At 35.2% G+C, this 18330-nt stretch overlaps 1 protein-coding gene across 2 annotated transcripts; it reads right to left on the reverse strand.

Annotated features, from left to right (window-relative positions):
• Positions 1-3407: 3407 nt before the first annotated feature.
• Positions 3408-12931, reverse strand: LOC120347711 (sodium-coupled monocarboxylate transporter 2-like). 2 transcript variants are annotated; one of them, XM_039417779.2, is made up of 13 exons: positions 12664-12926; positions 12020-12123; positions 11443-11631; positions 10745-10810; positions 10508-10627; positions 9957-10111; positions 9268-9408; positions 8630-8848; positions 8360-8472; positions 7749-7906; positions 6896-7125; positions 5886-5989; positions 3408-5688 (listed from the first exon to the last, which is right to left on the reverse strand). In XM_039417779.2, the coding sequence occupies exons 1-13, from the start codon at positions 12722-12724 to the stop codon at positions 5519-5521; spliced, it is 1830 nt and encodes a 609-aa protein (XP_039273713.2). In that variant the 5' UTR covers positions 12725-12926; the 3' UTR covers positions 3408-5518. The 2 variants fall into 2 exon arrangements, 1 of the variants encoding a protein (XP_039273713.2); XR_013478965.1 differs by lacking the exon at positions 6896-7125 and having other exon boundaries at positions 5555-5688; positions 12664-12931.
• Between the last annotated feature and the right edge of the window lie 5399 nt (positions 12932-18330).

Raw genomic sequence — 18330 nt, forward strand, 5'->3', positions numbered from 1 at the left:
GCTTGGAATATTTTTGTAAAAGTCAAATTAAATAAGCAAGGGTTGTCAGTATAACGGCTCAGCACCATACGATGGCCATGTGCTCATTAGGGTGATTGGAATAAATAGATCGTACAGGCACTTTATTTTTGATGACGCGGTTCTGTCTGAGTTCCTTTCAAAGTTCAAAATGATTGTCTAAAGATGTTTATTGTTGAGTCAAAAGTTGGTGAAATAGTAGTCAAATAATGGCGAAATAGTTGTCAAACAGAAATCCGGTAAAATACATTGCTATTACACAAGAGGGATCAATAATAACTAAACGAAACAGGAAAATAGAATTATACGATGTAAATTTAAACTACGCCTAATTAATAATACCAAAAGCCCCCCGATTGATTAAGATACTAATTTATACGTCATACCCCCAAGCGGCTCACGCCGAAAGAGATCCCGCCAACGCCAAAAAGGTCAGGGTTCGATGCCCTAAGTTACCGTTGCCAGTTTAGTTACAATAAGAGCGGTCATTGTTCAGAATCATGGCCGCTACAGTCAGTATTCTTGAAGAAGAATAAACATATTTAAATACTGATTATAATCATTATTTGGGATGCCCCATTTTGCAACTGCTTGATTGTGGTCCGTTTAGGCTCCTTCTCAACCCCCTCGTTTACTTCTTACTAAACAAATGGCTCAAGTTTAGTTTAGATTTAAAACGCATTACTGCATTCAATTCATTAATTCGGTTCATACCAGCCATGAAATTGTTAATATTAATCTCCGAAATAAGCCAACGTGGTTTTTGAAAAAGTATCCAGTCGGAAAGGTTCCAGTTATCGAACAAGATGACAAACTGCTTGGAGGATCGCTTGTAATTGCAGAATGTGTTGATGGTTGATGAAGTTCATTTAAAACCAGGTCAGCGATTGCTTCCACAAGATTCTTATGAGAAGGCGAGGGTTAAAATGATCATTGACGATAAATTCGCAAAGGTAACAAGAGAGCTATGCTCAAATATATGGACACGTAGCGACACCCAATGGCAATAATTTTGATGACGTCATAGCGAAAAAAAAAGTAATAGCCTTCTGGAGAAAAATTTTATCTTCAACCACTGAAAATTTCAAAGCAATTGGTCCAGTATTCGAAGAGAAAAGCGATTTTCTGAAAATGGAGACGGAGACAGATACCAATAACAATAACAACAAAATTTTGACACGATCGTTATGTCCATTTCGTGTCCAATAATATATATGTGTACTATAGTAAGTTGTGTAGAAAGGTAGGCTACTATACGACAATTATTTACAGTATATATGTTAGCGTTACCTCGACGCACAATATTGTCGTATTGTGTTGAATTAAAGCTGTATATTCCTGGCAAAATTATAGACAGTAAAAACAGTTTTTACGAAAATTTCATTTTATTCGGGAAGTTGCAACGAGTCAACGGAAGCACAGAGTAAATGTGGTTATCACAAAAAGCAGTAGCATATTACAAAATATGTTTTTCTCCATTATTTCAGGCAATCACATCGATTTACCAAGTTTTTGAAAATAACGAAAACTCTGAAAAAAACTTTCAGCAGCATATTAGAAAACTAGAAAAAGTTCTTGAAGCCAAAGCGTTATTTTATTGTAAAATAAATTGGATAATATGCTGATTATATGATCTATCCATGCCTCAGGATTTTTGGTGAGTTATCTATATTAACAGGCTTGTTCATGGGAGTTCTGTCCCACCCCGTGGATATTTCCCTGACCTTCGACACCAAAAAAACTTCACATTAAAAACTAGGATTGCAAAATTCTAGGTGCTTTTAATAACGTGTTTTTTCGAGTCGGCGCCTATAAGTTAATTTATATATTTCATATCATTGTTTTAATTTAAAATATTCAACAACCTGTCATTTAAAAGTACTGGTGGGAAAGTGTAGCCTGGTTAATTTTTGATTAATGCAATTAAACTAAATCTTTTAAGAGCTAAAGGGGTCATTGAGTTAATTGATTCATACTTGAATTTTCAAAACACAACTATAAACTAGCAAATAACATGCAAAATCGCAAAAATGAGGTAATATTTACAACAATGCCTGGAAATCTATCTGAGTGACAAAAGTATCTGAGCAGCTGCTGAAACGTCTATTGTCACGTCACTTTTTGCATCTTGCTGATTAGTTGATGTTACGGAAGTATACAATAAAGTCGCTTCTCGGGGAAACATCGATTGGAATACAATTCAATAACAAATTATCAAATTTATGAATATTTAGGTCTAGTGTCTACAAATAGAACTATATCGAAAAAGAGACGTGCAAAACCACAAAATTTTTGTGGGTAATTCCTGAACCATTTCTGATTGAGTTTTAGAATGTAATTTTTTAATAACGATCACTTACGCTATACGCAATATACGCAATATCGTGATACCACGTTACCTCACTATCATGTGCAAACCCCACCGCTGAGGACATAATGTTAATTGAAACACAAAACGTAATCCTATATAAAATTGTCACTTTTGTCTCACGTGTCCCAAGCGTCCTCTTGTTCAATGGGAAAAACGAATGTGTGCAGTTTTACAGGGAAGTAAAACATTTACAGGGAAGTTCTAGAACATTTGAAGTCTTTATTTTAAAAACGTCAGAACGTTCCAAAATTAGTATAATTTTTCATCGCCTGGGTTGACTTAATGAGGATGGGTGGCTTTATACACCAACAGAAATTTCATGAACGTAAATAAAATTTACTTGGGTACCACGCCACCATTTGTATAACTGATGTGCCAGGCTTCATATTAATCCCAATCCCATGCTTCATATTAATCACAATCCACCAACATAATATTCAAAAGTGCAATGCTATAATAAAAAGGGATATATATAGTTGTTAATTAGCCAGAATTGAACATTTTGAAAGATTTGAGAAGCCTATACTTGTCTTACCGATGAACCTTGGAATGGACAGACTGGATACAAAAATAACAACATTCGTTTTATTTATTTGAAGGTCTTCCCGGGTTCGACGACTTTTTACCCACTGAAAAATTTCCGAAGTTAATACAGTGGGTAGAGGAAGCAGCTCAGGATGAAACAATTAAGAAATGTGATACCAAGCCGGAAATTCTAAGAAAATATTTAGATGGTTTCGCCAGCGGGAATTATGTTTATGTTCTAGAGATCTATTCACAATCTCACAATTATTTCCTGAATTATTTTATCTCCTTTTTGCCTAGGAAGTGTTTTCACTCAAATGGATAGAGAGACCTTTATAAATTACATTAAAATATTTAAACAGTAACAATATGTTGAATATACATGCATATTTTTTATATGACATGTGAAAAATAAACTATACAGCTTATTAAATGTTTTAGTAAAACTTGATTTATTGCATTGTACTAACGCTCAAGGGAAAAGAGAGATTGTTCAACTGGAGACTAAGACAGTTTTAAGTATATTATTTTCAACACCAAGTTCATGTTTCCAAATGTGGTGATGTGCAATGTGAGGATCAACCAAGTGAACGTGTGAACACCGCAGACCATGGTGAGTCAGTTTCCTATTCCTTCTCTGGTTTTGGGGTTTTCCGTCGACAAATGGTCCCAAGTACATGTGTAACTGTTGTTGAATCTATGAGTGTCATAGCCCAAATGCCGGTAACACATGAAGCTTTGTTTGCAAGCTCTTGTGTGACTGCTTTCATGCATATGCCAAGTAAAATGTGCCGTGAAATTCCAATGTCATGCGTGGCTGACATCAGACAGTTACATAGTAATGCCATTTACGCTAGTGCTGGAACATCTTACATCTTTAACTAGGGTTACCATATTTTTTTGACTTCAAAGCGGAGCGAATTCAAATTCAAATTTAAATATTTTTAGGAAAAATGCTGATGTTCCGGGTAAATAAAATATGACCTCCACCTGCTTTTGACAGTTTAAAACACGTGTGCCTTCTTTTTTTGTCAAATTCTTTGAACATCTCGACCCACTTTTGTTCCAAAGACAAATTTTGCCAGCTCTCTTGCTTACAACGTTCAGACATGGGCCTTTTCTATAGTACTTTAATATGCTGATTGGTAATACTCGTGTATATGCTGGCTGATCTCCAAAGCGCATTTATTGACATTAACTCAAAATGAACTGAAGAAAAATTCAGTAAGCTAGAAATGATCAGATTGAAATGGAGAATGAAAATATTTGATCTTTATATACTGTAGAAGTGACGGGACTAGTCTAATTATGCGTCAAAATATTATTAATTAACACCGGAAAAACCTGTGATGAGAGAAAAATTTTTGAAGCTATCAATTCAACATTCGTGTATAAAGTAGAAATGTATCGATGTATCGGCAATATCGGCCATTTTTCCGGTATCGGCCATGTATCGGTATCGGATAGATTAAGGCCGATATTTCCGATATATTCACATTTTTGATATGGTCCAGAATGTTTTAAAAGATTAGTTGGAATACTACTTTTTAATTTATTTTTTGTCTGGAGAGATCGTGATCGAGATCGGGTATAAATTCTGACTGTTTGTCGTCAAGTACGAGTGTCATTTAGTCCGTCGACATCGATAAACTAAATTCCGATACAATTATCCCTCTACGCAGGTTTAAATTTTGTTCAACTACACAATTACTTTATAGATATATTGACATGACCGCCTAGCCCTAGACTGTCTCAAAATATATGGTAGCAATTGTAAAATATTATAAAATAGTAAAGTAAAAAAACATCTTCGACGGTTATAGGTAGCCCTTCTTTTTGTCGGTGCTGATTAATATTCTTTTTCCTGTTGGCTTTGACTTATTGCGTCGACGATTACGATTAGCTACGAAATAAAATATTTGTGAAATGCTTCTAGTTTGAACGTAAGACGGCGGCGCTAGAATGTGTGGGTGATATTCGATATACTTTTAAACACAAATAACGATATTCCAAGGTCGCGATATTAACATTAAATTCAAATTTAACATCCCGGCTTATGAGTTTTCTAATTGAATACCGAGATTACCAGCGTTACTGTACAATGTATCTTAATCAGTTGAAGCAAACACCAAACATTAATTTCATATTATGTGATATATCTTTTTTTTCGATTTGAAATAATGTGTACTATGAACAACGCTCAAAGACCATTGTTTTAACCCGCCTGCCCTACACAGCACCCCTAATTAAGTAATATTTACATAGTATCGGTATCGGAATATCGGTAATATCGGCCTTTTAGTAGTATCGGTGTATCGGTATCGGCGATTTTAGCTGGTATCGGATCGGTATCAGTATCGGCGACAAAAATGGTATCGGTACATCTCTAGTATAAAGCTGGCTAATTACTCCATCAACCATGCCTATCAATACTGGTGTTGGCTTGAGATATGCTCCAGTTCAATATGGTTATTCGTCATTTTGTTACATAGCCTATATGTGAAATACATTCGTATTCTAACTTGATTATTTAGAATTAAAAACTGTACATAAAAAATATTTTTTTATCCAGTATTTGGCCACTTGTCATAGGGATATTTTCTTTTATCCCAGGTTCGGGAGAAAATTATCTATTTCTGAATTATTGTTTGTTTCTGTTTCCTTCAGTTCTGGAACACCGAATCGAAAAAATTTTCTCACTTTGTATGGCAACAAATTTGAGTCGACTATTGGTATAAACAACTTTGGATCAAGCTGAGATGGATGAGTTCTTCCTGAAATTGAAAAATGCATTCTATGAAAATCACTGATGAACATGATGTATTGTCAATCGTCTGACAATCTTGCTGACGTTTTCTTCATTGCAGATAAGATAGTTAAGATTCTAGACATCACTAGCATGGTCTCACTAGCAAAACATGATTTACCGAATTGTCTAGTACTCTAGTGATGGTTTAGATTGATTACTTACCTGTAGCAAAAGATACAATTAGCCCAACAATGATCGTCATCGAAGTCGCCAGAGCAATATAATTATTAAACGAGATACTGTACATCATTTGATCAAATGTATACCTAAATTGAGAAAAAAAATGTAATTTAAATCTATAGAGTAGTTTTGGAAAATTTAAAAAATGTTGAGCACTGTTCATAAACTTTGTTATGCCATTATGGCATATTATGACCTCGTGCTTGTTTTCTCGTGTTTTGTCATCGGCCCATGCATTTATTAAACTTGATAGTTTGAACATTGTATTTGGCTATAAATAAAATTGTGCTAAATTACCTGATGAAAGTTATTATTAGTCAGGAAATCATTGAATCATTGAAAAAAAATTATAAAGCTGGGATTTCTTTCGTATTATCTATTTCGCTCGAAAAAGCTGAATAAAAGTTTAAGTTCATTACGCATTTAATAACGTATTATATATATCTATTGTCAAAAGCAAATGTGGCATTGTGTACTTCAAAAAACATTCTTCTTATTATTGAATGCAAACTATTAATATATAAGCACCACACGTCGAGGTGCGGTTTGGTCATATGCCAGTTTCGTCAAGAAGTCTTTTTTTTTGTGGTTTTGCAGCCAAAATGCCACTCATTTTGTCATCAAATAATTTGTCTGTCAGATTTTTACTCAATCTATCAGAATTCCTTCATTCACTTCAACTGATGGCTACTCCAACGTGTGCTTCAACAAGAAGATCACGTTTTTAGTTGGAGGTTCGGTGTCAAAGTTTCAGTTCCTCCGAAACAATATGGAACCCATTGTTCACTTAGATAATAAGAGCGCAACGGACATGTTTTGTAAACAAAAGTAAACGATTACGACATGCCTGATTTTCTACTTTTGTTTTGATTAAGAAATCCAAAATATTTCAGTTTGGTTGGTTCCTAATTATAAATACCTTCCCTGTCGGCAAAACTTTATTATCCAATATTTCAAAAGTAATTTTCATAACTATGAGAAAGAAATCTTACTCGACAGTAACCGGCTCTGGGGTTGTAAAAATCGTGAGATTATCGTTCGTTGCAATAGTATAGACTTCGGTATCATTGAAACTGTCGATCATTGTAGAATTATCAATGACACACGCATTAATTGACCTCGGCGGCAATACAACCCGAGAGGGAACATTTAATAAAAATAGGTTACCGAATGTCATCCATACCACAACCACCAAGCTGAACAAGCCTCCGGTCAAAGCGCCCTATAAATTATAAAATAAAACACGTTAATACCGGAATATCCCTATATTTCACTTCTAAGTCGAATTGTAGTTGAAGATTTCGTATTGATAATTTTGGGATTTAGTAAAAGTTGATGCTGTGATGAAGTGTTTGATGGCGGTTTGAGGTTCATTTGTTTTGAAATTTAGACAAATATTGACAAACTTAATTTACTTGAAAGACGTGAATATAAAGAAAAAAGTTGAAAACTTCAAGTTTCTGACGAATGTTAGGATTGTTGGTAACGATGGAATTCACCCAATATAATTTCATTGAATTAAAGTGATATAAAAATTGAAAATTTCATGGAAAGTGGTCGTACCAACACCACGAAAGTTGCAGAATGAGTAATATCTTTACTGCTTAACAGCATATAATCTATCTGTCTGTACTGTCCTAGATAACATGGAACACTCATTGTAACTGTATATTAAATGTTCATTTATATTTGTAATCTGTCAGTATAGATCTTTGGGACCTCCTGAAGTATGTGCACCAAGATGGCGCACAACCTGAACTCAGATTGTGTATCAGGTTAGGGTTCAGGTTTTGCGACATCTTGGTGCGAATACTTCAGGAGTACCGATCTCTACCGAATACTCACAGCAGCATTTGTCCATGGAATAAAAAATCCAAGAAGAAATATTCCAAGCATTGGCCCATTCATTGCTCCCATTAGACTCAGGAAGAGTCTGACAACAGTAACTTTAAGTAGAGAATATGCGTATGCTACAATCAAAAGTATCAAACCGATTGCAGCCACTAAAAAATGATGGTTTGTTTAGTGAGCAATATATCCGCATGCGCCGTGCAATGTACCTACAGACACTGCAATAATGCATACAGACACTGCAAAAACCAAATTTCATACTTTAAAAGTTCTATTAGTATAAAAAAAAAATTCGATTGAACCATGATATACAAATTTAATTGAATATTGTTAAAGTCCAGAGCAGCGACAGAAAATAGAATCACCAATTTCAATTATCCTCTTGTGTATGTCTCCTGTCGTTTAATTCATAATTGATGTAATAAAAGTAAATGCCAAATTAACTTAAAATGTTCCTCTCAATTTAGTTTCGCGATATTGGGTGAAGACAGGCTCAATATGGGGCTTGATTATTTACTACCTAATGTAAAACACGTATGTTTTAAGACGAATAGACGTATATATATTTCACGCTAATTAGAAATTAAATTTTATTATAAACATACCAATAAATTTTCCTACTAGGAGCTTTGTACGGTCGGTTATTTGTGGCCATTTGAAGGCAACAAAATCCTCGACGACGACAATGGAAAGAGAATTAATATTTGAAGACACCGTACTGTAAAGTATCAAACATATTTTAAGCATGATTGTAAACATTCACCCTACATGTGCGAATTCACGCTAACACTGTCGAAGCAAAAGAGCAATTCGTGAATAACAGTTTGAGAAACAATGGCATATGGCAGAGTCATTTTCTATATCATCTCTCTTACCTCAAGCTCGCACTGAATATCGCAGCTACAAATAGCCCTGCCAATCCCGGAAGATCATGTAACACTTCCAGAATAATATACGGAATTCCTTGATCAATGGATTTGAGAAGTCCAGATTTGACGGGATCGCATCCTTCGAAGAAAGCATACATCATTGCACCATTTCCAATAGCTAGACTTACCATAAGCAATGTCGGAGGAAGGTATACAAACATAGAGCTGAAACAAATTATTCGGTTAGTTATTTATACTAATGTTGCAAGTTATATTTTGCATGTAAGACCATAAAAGAATCCGGAGAGAATAGCGAAGAGGCAGATGGATTCGGATCATCGGTTCGTTTCCAATGAAATGACCACGCAGTGTAAAATCTTGCAAGGTTATATTATCATCCTTAAATGTGAAGAGAACTTTAATTTTAAACTTTAATCACTTGGTTGTGTATATTTGAAGAGCGTAAACAGCTAAATTAAAATTCGCTTTATTCGTCAATAGTCTATATATACGCTTTATTGATATAACGGACTTAAGTCTAATTACCGTTGTCAACATCTTCTAGTCAATTAAATCATATCAAATACATAGCTATTCATGATCATGATGCTCGTGAATTGTTAATTAAGTTTAGCGAAACATACCATCGAGCTTGGGCGACGGAGCTGCAAGATTGAAATCTTTGAACCATAGGTTGGGTGAATCCGATGAAATAGGTAAATCTTAACCAACCACCAATATATTTAGTGAGAGGAGATGCCCGAGAAGTAATGTCGAAGTCAGGTCTGTGAACAAACAACGTGAAATCGACGTTAAAACAAAATAAAATTGTTCCAGAGTGTATAACGTATTATTAATATCTTCTGTAAAAAATCATTTATGGAAATGTTTGAAATATTGATTGATGATTCAGAAACGTGGGCGCGGCGGTGTGGCTCAACGGGCTAAGCGTTAGGAATACGCTCGCCACCGCACCTCTAATTACTCTGCGTGGGTTCGCAGGTTCGAATCCCATGCAGGGATGGTTATGTGCGAGAGGATTGCTGGACTCCTCGCCGTCGTTGGGTGGTTCGCGTAACCGCTGGTCGGTTACGGCTTCCTCCACCACCAAGTCCATGCTTCCGAAAAAAAAAAAAAAATACAGTAAAAAACTAATCCCATACCCGACTTGGAATGGTAACCGGACGAGAGGCCGTGGTTCGCCATATGGATAAGCCGTCTTATCGGCTTTCCTCTCCCCCGGGATAAATATGTAAATCCTATCCTATCCTAAACGTGCTTGTTTTAACAAAAAGCACTAAAATAAAAATGTTGTAAAAACAATTAGGCCTACCTAGTTACAGTGTGACGCTCTCCTCTCGAGAGTGCTGAATTAAGAGCTGCGAAGCCACCGACTGCCATTAGTCCACGAAAGAACAGTGAGATTGCTCCGATTAACATTACGACTGACTGAATAACATCAGTCCATATTACAGCTTTCATTCCTCCCTAAAAATATCATGGAAGCGATGACAAAATATATGTATATGAAGGTATACATATGACTTCCCACGTGCTGAAGCTGTGTTAAAACCAGCAAAATTTTGTGTAATATAACGAGGCCGCGGGAGCTTAAAGAAATAAATTATAATATATATATATATATAGTATCATAGCAAAATTTGAAACCGAGTGAGCTAGTATCAAAAAAAGTCTTTGTTCAACAACAACAACATGGTAATACCTAAAATTAACGAAGTTTACCGAATTGGTATATATGAGCCAACTGCGCGTCTAATAATACTTCTGTCGCTCCAGTAAACTGTCACATTAGGAAGCAAAAAAGTAATTGGATAAATTTCTGAAACATTGTGCAAATCTAATACTTGTTCAAGTTATACTCACCAGTGCAGTGTAAAACGTACATATTACTGCGGTTAAAACAATACTCCAAACCAGTGAAATTGGAGCCACGGCACTGACTGTTAAAGCTGGAAGGTATACATTCAAGCCCATATAAAATACCTGAAATATGTAAAGTAAGCAAATAAATGTAAGAGCTGAGTCTGAGAGTCTTTGAGAAATGGTTAGTAGAAAGAGTATTGCATGCGTAAAGTCAAATTTAAACAACAGATCACTCACCATTGTGATACAAGCAATAATAGAACAAACTCTTCTTGTGGCCACGTTGAAACGAAGCTCCAAGTACTAAAGATCGATAGGAGGAATATAGGAGTTATATTATAGTACAGTATGCAGTTTAACACAATCCTCCGGTAAATATATGATAGGATGTCAAAATCACCGGTTTGTTTAGGAAAACAATTTTTTCTGTCACGTTCTTTGAGGAAAATATGCGTAAATGGGGATCAAACCAATAAAGAATTTTTCTAAAGTTGCGAACAATAAAAACTTCTAAACGTCATAAATAAGTGACACGAAATATAACACATAACAACAAAAGCACAGTGCACGTGGAATGACAGGTCGTCTCGGCGGCTTCTAAATCAGATTTCCGCTACCTCTACGTATAAGACACAAACAACATTATCAAGGTAGAATGTTCAGAAACCATAACACTGGTATTACAGTTTATTAAAATTTATGAATACTCGAAGTCACAATGAAAATGATATCAATTGTGACAATGTAATATTATGATTTCATACTTTTAAGAAATGACCAACGAAAGCTAATTAAATCCAAATAATATTGATGTCAAAACTAATTGAATGTAAATATGCCGGCGATTGTCATTTCTAGCTTTGTTGTTCAAAATCGATAGTTGAAGTGAATCATCAAATTTGCGAACGGATATTGCTCACAAAGTGCAAACATACCTCAAATATTGAATGTAGCTGCAACTGGTGGTATGTAGGAATAAGATACACTATGGCAGTCATTGCGGCAAAGGTAATTCCAACGGCAATGAGTATATGGGACGTTCCGACAAGGTAAACCTCCGCCGGTATTCCAACCAATGAAAAAGACGACATGTAGGTGACACACATCGACAGTCCCACAATGATCTAACATGGGAGCATAAAAATATAATTATTTGCCATTGGATTTCTATACGTTGAATGCTCCGGTTTGACTTTCACAAAATTTGGACTGCACATTTTCCATTTTACCTGTACTTGCAATATATATAATACTACCAATACAGTTGGCTAACAATAAATTTAAAGTTATTAAAAGCATATCGGAATCGAGTTTCTATCATTTTGAGAGATGCACGGTGTCACCTTTTGGCTGGAATGAATGAGTGATTCGCTAGATGAAAAGACATGATTTAAAAAAGGTAAGACTGCGTGGTAGTTGGAGTTCAAACTTCATTATCACAATCATTCATTTGGTAGACCAATATAAATGCATTGAGTATTACTGAAAAATAAAAGAGAATAATGATCATACAGGATTCGACTTTCTTCCAGCAAAGTAGTAGTTTGCAGTTGTCTTGTTTTTTCTATCTCTGAACGCGAAGAAAACGCCAATGAAAGTGGACAGAGAAAGAAAAACTGGAAAACATTAATAATATATATATATTTGTGTATACGAGTCGTTGCTGCCAAATGAAAATTTCTAGTCTTTTTGTCTCGCATAATATTTTAAAAATACATTATTAATATCTGTTTGGCGTCGTCGAAAGTTTGAAACTTGAACTTGATATAATTAGGAACATGTTTTACCGATTAAGGAGTTATTTCAATCAAAAGTACAATATTTGTGTTTGGAAATTCGACAATTGTTAACAATTCAAATATGATTTGTAAAAGTAATTACTGTACTTGGAAAATACATATATACCAGTATTTCATGAATCCCTCCACATGGACCTATATGGTTGTGTCCAGTGGTGGAATTCAAATTTGTTATCAGCCGGTTCCATCACAAAAGTCATATATTTTTCAGCTAGTTATGTCACAAAAAGTCATTGACAATAACCAGTAATGCTAACCGGTTCGCTGATCTCAAAAAATTCGTGAGACGGTTCTATAGAACTGGTGCGAACCGGCAGAATCCCACCACTGGTTGTGTATAATAATAAAGTTACTCACTTGCAAAAACTGTAAAATCCACCGCACCAAACCATTTCTTCGCATTATCAGTTGAATCCATAATGTTACGTGTTATTCGTCCAAGCTTTGATTCAAAAAATTATATATCTCTCGCCCTATACAATTATTAATATGAAAGCACGTATCATAAAACGTATTAAGATGCTGGCGGAAGAACCTCTTGATTGGCACGATGAACGTCTGCTGCACAGTTTTGCTTGGGTTATCCTCATCAATCACCTAAAGTTAGACACATCGAAGGCGACGAGTGCACTACAATAAACATGCGCAGGCAATAGCAGAGAGTTGAAATAAAATGTTGGTCCTTTCAGATTATAAATGCGCGAGGTACATCAGTACCGCACTGTCGAATTAAGATACTCAACATTATTTTTAATGACAATATCTCAATATGCTTTATCATAAAATCCACATTAGATAAATATGTAAAATGTACCACCATTATATGTACATATATAATTATGATTTTTGCGTAATATTTTGCTCTGGAATAGATTCTTCTACACACTTTTCTTCTACGAGTCATCTCAAATAATCACAATTGCAAAAATGTAATCCGTCGTATTGACGACATAATCAGATATTTAATACTTCAATTACCAAAGTTTAATTTGGCTGCAACTTCTCTATCTTCGTATGTGATTAAATTTCTAATACATTAACCAGAGATCTATAACAATCTAAACTAAGGATAATGGCCCACTCTTTTCATCATCAAGCATTCGTTTATTGAGGTTGTGTACCAGGTTAGGGTTCAGGCTATGCGACATCTTGGTGCGCATACTTCAGGAGTACTCAGAACCTTCTGAAGTATGTCCTCGAATGAAGGATAAACAGTACTTCCATTTGCGGCATTGATTTCATTCTAATATTGGGGACAAGTGGTAATTAAATGACATCATTAATCAAACGTACTAGTTAACTACACTATGAAGGAATCGGGATTTCTCTCTTTTGAATTTCCTGTTGAGCAAGACAGCGGGTGTGCGGACTAAAGGCAATAGTTAATGCTAATTGCTATTAAATCCCATATTTTTCACTTTAAAGCCCATGGGTAGGCGGTAATTGTATTTCGACGATTTGCAACTGGTTTTGTGCAAAAACTTATTACAACTCAGATGTTGTGAGCCGTGAAGTCATCTGTCATGTATGCATGTAAGCATTAATTCACAGATGCGCAAATTACGGTAACGCGTTAAAACTGCGTTTTCATTGATTATAATTTGTGTTTGTCGTCGAAGCACGTTCATGTAATATTTTTGTCATGTATTTCAATTAATTTTTTGTCTAAGCTTAGTTACCGTCAGAGAGCGACAAACGATTCGGCTTGCAAATTTTAGGGTATAAAAACATTTACAACCTATACACAGTCAACTCTACCATGCGATAAATCTACGACTAATATTCTGCGAAGAAGAGCTTATAACTGGATTGAGCCTGGTACTCATTGATTTTATTATTCGTTCACAATGCATGAAGTAGGTTGGTGAGCTAGCCTTACGTGCTAATTGATTCAGAACTTTGAATATAAACTTGGTTGGTCAATAATTCGCCGCGCGCTTCGTACAATTTTCCTTGGATCTCAATACTTACTAACTCGTACGGAAGCACAGAGTAAATGTCGTTATCAAGACAAGCAGTAAAATATTCCAAAATGTGTTTTTCTCCATCATTTTAGGCAATCATATCGATTTACCAAGTTTTTAAAAATTACAGAAACTTTGAAAAAAAATTTCACCAGCGTATTAGAGAGCTAGAAAAAGTTCTTGAAGCCAAAGCGTTTTTTAGTGTAAAAGAAATTGCATATGTTGATTATATGATCTATTCATGGCTCAGGTTTTCTGGTGAGTCATTTATAATCTATATCAACAGGCTTGTCCCACTTCTGTCCCATCCCGTGGATATTTCCCTGACATTCGACCCCGAAAAATCGTCTACTTCACCATTGCAAAATTTTAGGTGCTTTTTTTAACGTGTTTTTGCGAGTCGGCGCCTATAAACTGGTTTATATGTTTCATATCATTGTTTTGATTGGAAACATTCAACAACCTGTCATTTAAAAGTACTGGTGGGAAAGTGTAGCCTGGTTAATTTTTGATTACTGCAATTAAACTAAATCTTCTAGGCGCTAAGGGGGGGCCTTTAAGTTAATTGATTCATACTTAAATTTTCGAAACACAACTATAAACTAGCAAATAACATGCAAAAACGAGGTAATATTTACAACAATGCCTGAAAATCTATCTGAGTGACAAAAGTATCTGAGCAGCTGCTGAAACGTCTATTGTCACGTCACTTTTTGCATCTTTCTGATTAGTTAATGTTACGGAAGTACGGAAGCATACAATGAAGTCGCTTCTCGGGGAAACATCGATTGGAATACAATTCAATAACAAATTATCAAATTTATGAATATTTAGGTCTAGTGTCGACAAATAGAACTATATCGGCAAAGAGACGTGAAAAACCACAAAATTTTTGTGGGTAATTCCTGAACCATTTCTGATTGAGTTTTAGAATGTAATTTTTTAATAACGATCACTCACGCTATACGCAATATACGCAATATCGTGATACCACGTTACCTCACTATCATGTGTAAACCGCACCGCTGAGGACATAATGTTAATTGAAACACAAAACGTAATCCTATATAAAATTGTCACTTTTGTCTCACGTGTCCCAAGCGTCCTCTTGTTCAATGGGAAAAACGAATGTGTGTAGTTTTACAGGGAAGTAAAACATTTACAGGGAAGTTCTAGAACATTTGAAGTCCTACCTACGACTAAATTCTTAAAAACAAACTTAATTTTAAAAACGTCAGAACGTTCCAAATCTAGTATAATTTTTCATCGCCTGGGTTGACTTAATGAGAATGGGTGGCTTTATACACCAACAGAAATTTCATGAACGTAAATAGACTTTACTTGGGTACCACGCCACCATTTGTATAACTGATGTGCTATGCTTCATATATTAATCACAATCCCATGCTTCATATTAATCACAATTCACCAACATAATATTCAAAAGTGCAATGCTATAATCAAAAAAGATATATATAGTTGTTAATTAGCTAGAATTCAACATTTTGAAAGATTTGAGAAGCCTAAACATGTCTTACTAATGAACCTTGGACTGTACAGACTGGATGCAAAGATAACAACATTCGTTTTATTTATTTGAAGGTCTTCCCGGGTTCGACGACTTTTTACCCCCTGAAAAATTTCCAAAGTTAAGACAATGGGTAGAAGAAGCTGCTCAGGATGAAACAATTAAGAAATGTGATACCAAGCTGGAAATTCTAAGAAAATGTTTAGATGGTTTCGCCATCGGGAATTATGTTTATGATCTAGAGATCTAATCACAATTTCACAATTATTTTCTGAATTATTTTATCTCCTTTTTGCCCAGGAAGTGTTTTTACTCAAATGGATAGAGACCTTTATAAATTACATTAAAATATTTAAACAGTAACAATATGTTGATATACATGCATATTTTTGTATGACATATGGAAAGTAAACTATACAGCATATTAGATGTTTTTGTAAAACTTGATTTGTTGCATTATACTAACGCTCACCTCAAGGAAAAGGAGAGATTGTTCAACTTGGGACTAAGACGGTTTTTATTGAATATTTATGTAGACTGTGCAGTGTGTGATTTAATGTTAACTCTTGTTCTTTATTTCATTTCAGTTATTATTTAGTTCCGTCCTTGTTTACTAATAAAAGTGTAACAAATGGACTGTCAATCCTATCTAGTTTTGAGTATATTATTTTCAACACCAAGTCAAGTTCTGTTTCTAAATGTTGTGATGTGCAATGTGAGGATCAACCAATTGAACGTGTGAACACCGCAGACCATGGTGAGTCAGTTTCCTATTCCTTCTCTGGTTTTGGGATTTTCCGTCGACAAATGATCCCAAGTACATGTGTGACTGTTGTTGAATCTGTGAGTGTCATAGCCCAAATGCCGGTAACCTATCGTCACGCTAATAACCGAATTGCGTAAGTCATTTTTAGCAGTTTTGAGAAAAACGTAAAATACTTTCTAATGATATTGTTATGCCATTGAGAGTCTGTAATTTGCCATAGTTCAATTTTTTGATTGTAGCCGGATTTAAGTTAATTTGTATGACGCAGTTAAGTGACGTCATAAAGGCGCAATGTGACTTAGGCAGAAATGTGTCTATGACTTGGGGACATACGCAATTTTGCAACTTTACTATATGCACCAGTCCTGAAAACTAAACATTCCAAAAACAAATGTTATTCTCAGTATCTACAATGTCTAATCCCCAAAATAGCTGATCAGTTCCAATTATATTATTTTTTATGCTTAAAAATATATATTTCATCAATATAACACGTTCTGCACACCCACCGAAATAAGACTAAGAATAAATATAAAGAATAAAACAGCAATGCACCTAATATTAAAGCCAACCAAGGTGAATTGGACTCAGACAGGGAATATCACATGTGCACGTCTACCTATACTGTAGTATAAATCCGAATTAATACGCGCTAAGCTAGAATCCGAGATGCAAAACTCGAAAATACTTCGCCGAGGTTATTTTGCCTTTGTGACGTCACAATATTCCTGCGGTAACAATGATAATTCCTTATGACGAAACAATTGCACAAATGTGCATGTCATACTAAATCTTCATTTTTATGGGTTGCGGAATTCTTAAAATAAAATCTGAGTTAACAGACAGGGGCGCAGCATTACATAAATACCTATTTTACAAAAAAAAATTCAAAATCGCCAAATATGACTTTCGGTTATTAGCGTGACGATATGAAACTTTGTTTGCAAGCTCTTGTGTGACTGCCTTCATGTATATGCCAAGTATAACGTGCCGTGAAATTCCAATTTCATGCGTGGCTGACATCTGACAGTTACATAGTAATGCCATTTACGCTAGTACTGGAACGTCTTACATCTTTAAGTAGGGTTACCATATTTTTGTGACTTCAAATAGGGGCGCCTCCAACGACCAAACCTCAACTGTGATACTTTTAACTTTTCATTTCCCGATTTTACTACATAGGCCTACATTTAAAGCCATCCCGGCTGTCTTCATTGACCGTTATCAAGAGGTCATGCACATATTCTTTTTCTAAATATCGCTTTCAATTAGAAAAATACATAGGAATTGATGTTAACGTTACCAAATAATTCGATTTTTAGATATTTTTAGGTAAAACAAAAGAAAGAAAGAATAATAAAATAGCCTGCCGTTTTTAAGCATTGGAAGTTTACCTATTCGCTCAACCATACTTTTCCTTCAACGAGCGCTGATGTTCCGGGTAAACAAAATGTGACCTCAACCTGCTTTTGATAGTTTGAAACACGTGTGCGTTTTTTTTTTGTCAAATTCTTTAAACATCCCGACCAACTTCTGTACCAAAGACGTATTTTGCCAGCTCTCTTGCTTACAACGTTCAGACATGGGCCTTTCCTCTAGTACAGTGTTTCCCAACCCGAGTCCGCGATCTCAAATGAGTAGTCCGCGGAGCGTTTGAATGAGTCCGCAACGAGCCAGAAATTTGTGCGAGCCGCAAACGATTTTGCGGAACTTAACTATCAGCCAGTTTACGTTGGAATTTACATAAAACATAAAAAGCAAGTTTA

This window comes from Styela clava, chromosome 11 (genome assembly GCF_964204865.1).
Source record: "Styela clava chromosome 11, kaStyClav1.hap1.2, whole genome shotgun sequence".
NCBI classification, from domain to species: Eukaryota; Metazoa; Chordata; class Ascidiacea; order Stolidobranchia; family Styelidae; genus Styela; species Styela clava.

What these genes read in the sequence shown, in the direction of transcription:
- LOC120347711 (XM_039417779.2), bottom strand. Translation starts at nt 12,724, where the DNA reads ATGGATTCAACTGATAATGCGAAGAAATGGTTTGGTGCGGTGGATTTT. An exon ending in ATATTCAGTGCGAGCTTGAG is followed by an intron (nt 8,473 to 8,629) that starts GTAAGAGAGATG and finishes GATACTTTACAG; the next exon opens with TACGGTGTCTTCAAATATTA. An exon ending in AATTGTATCTTTTGCTACAG is followed by an intron (nt 5,689 to 5,885) that starts GTAAGTAATCAA and finishes TTTCAATTTCAG; the next exon opens with GAAGAACTCATCCATCTCAG.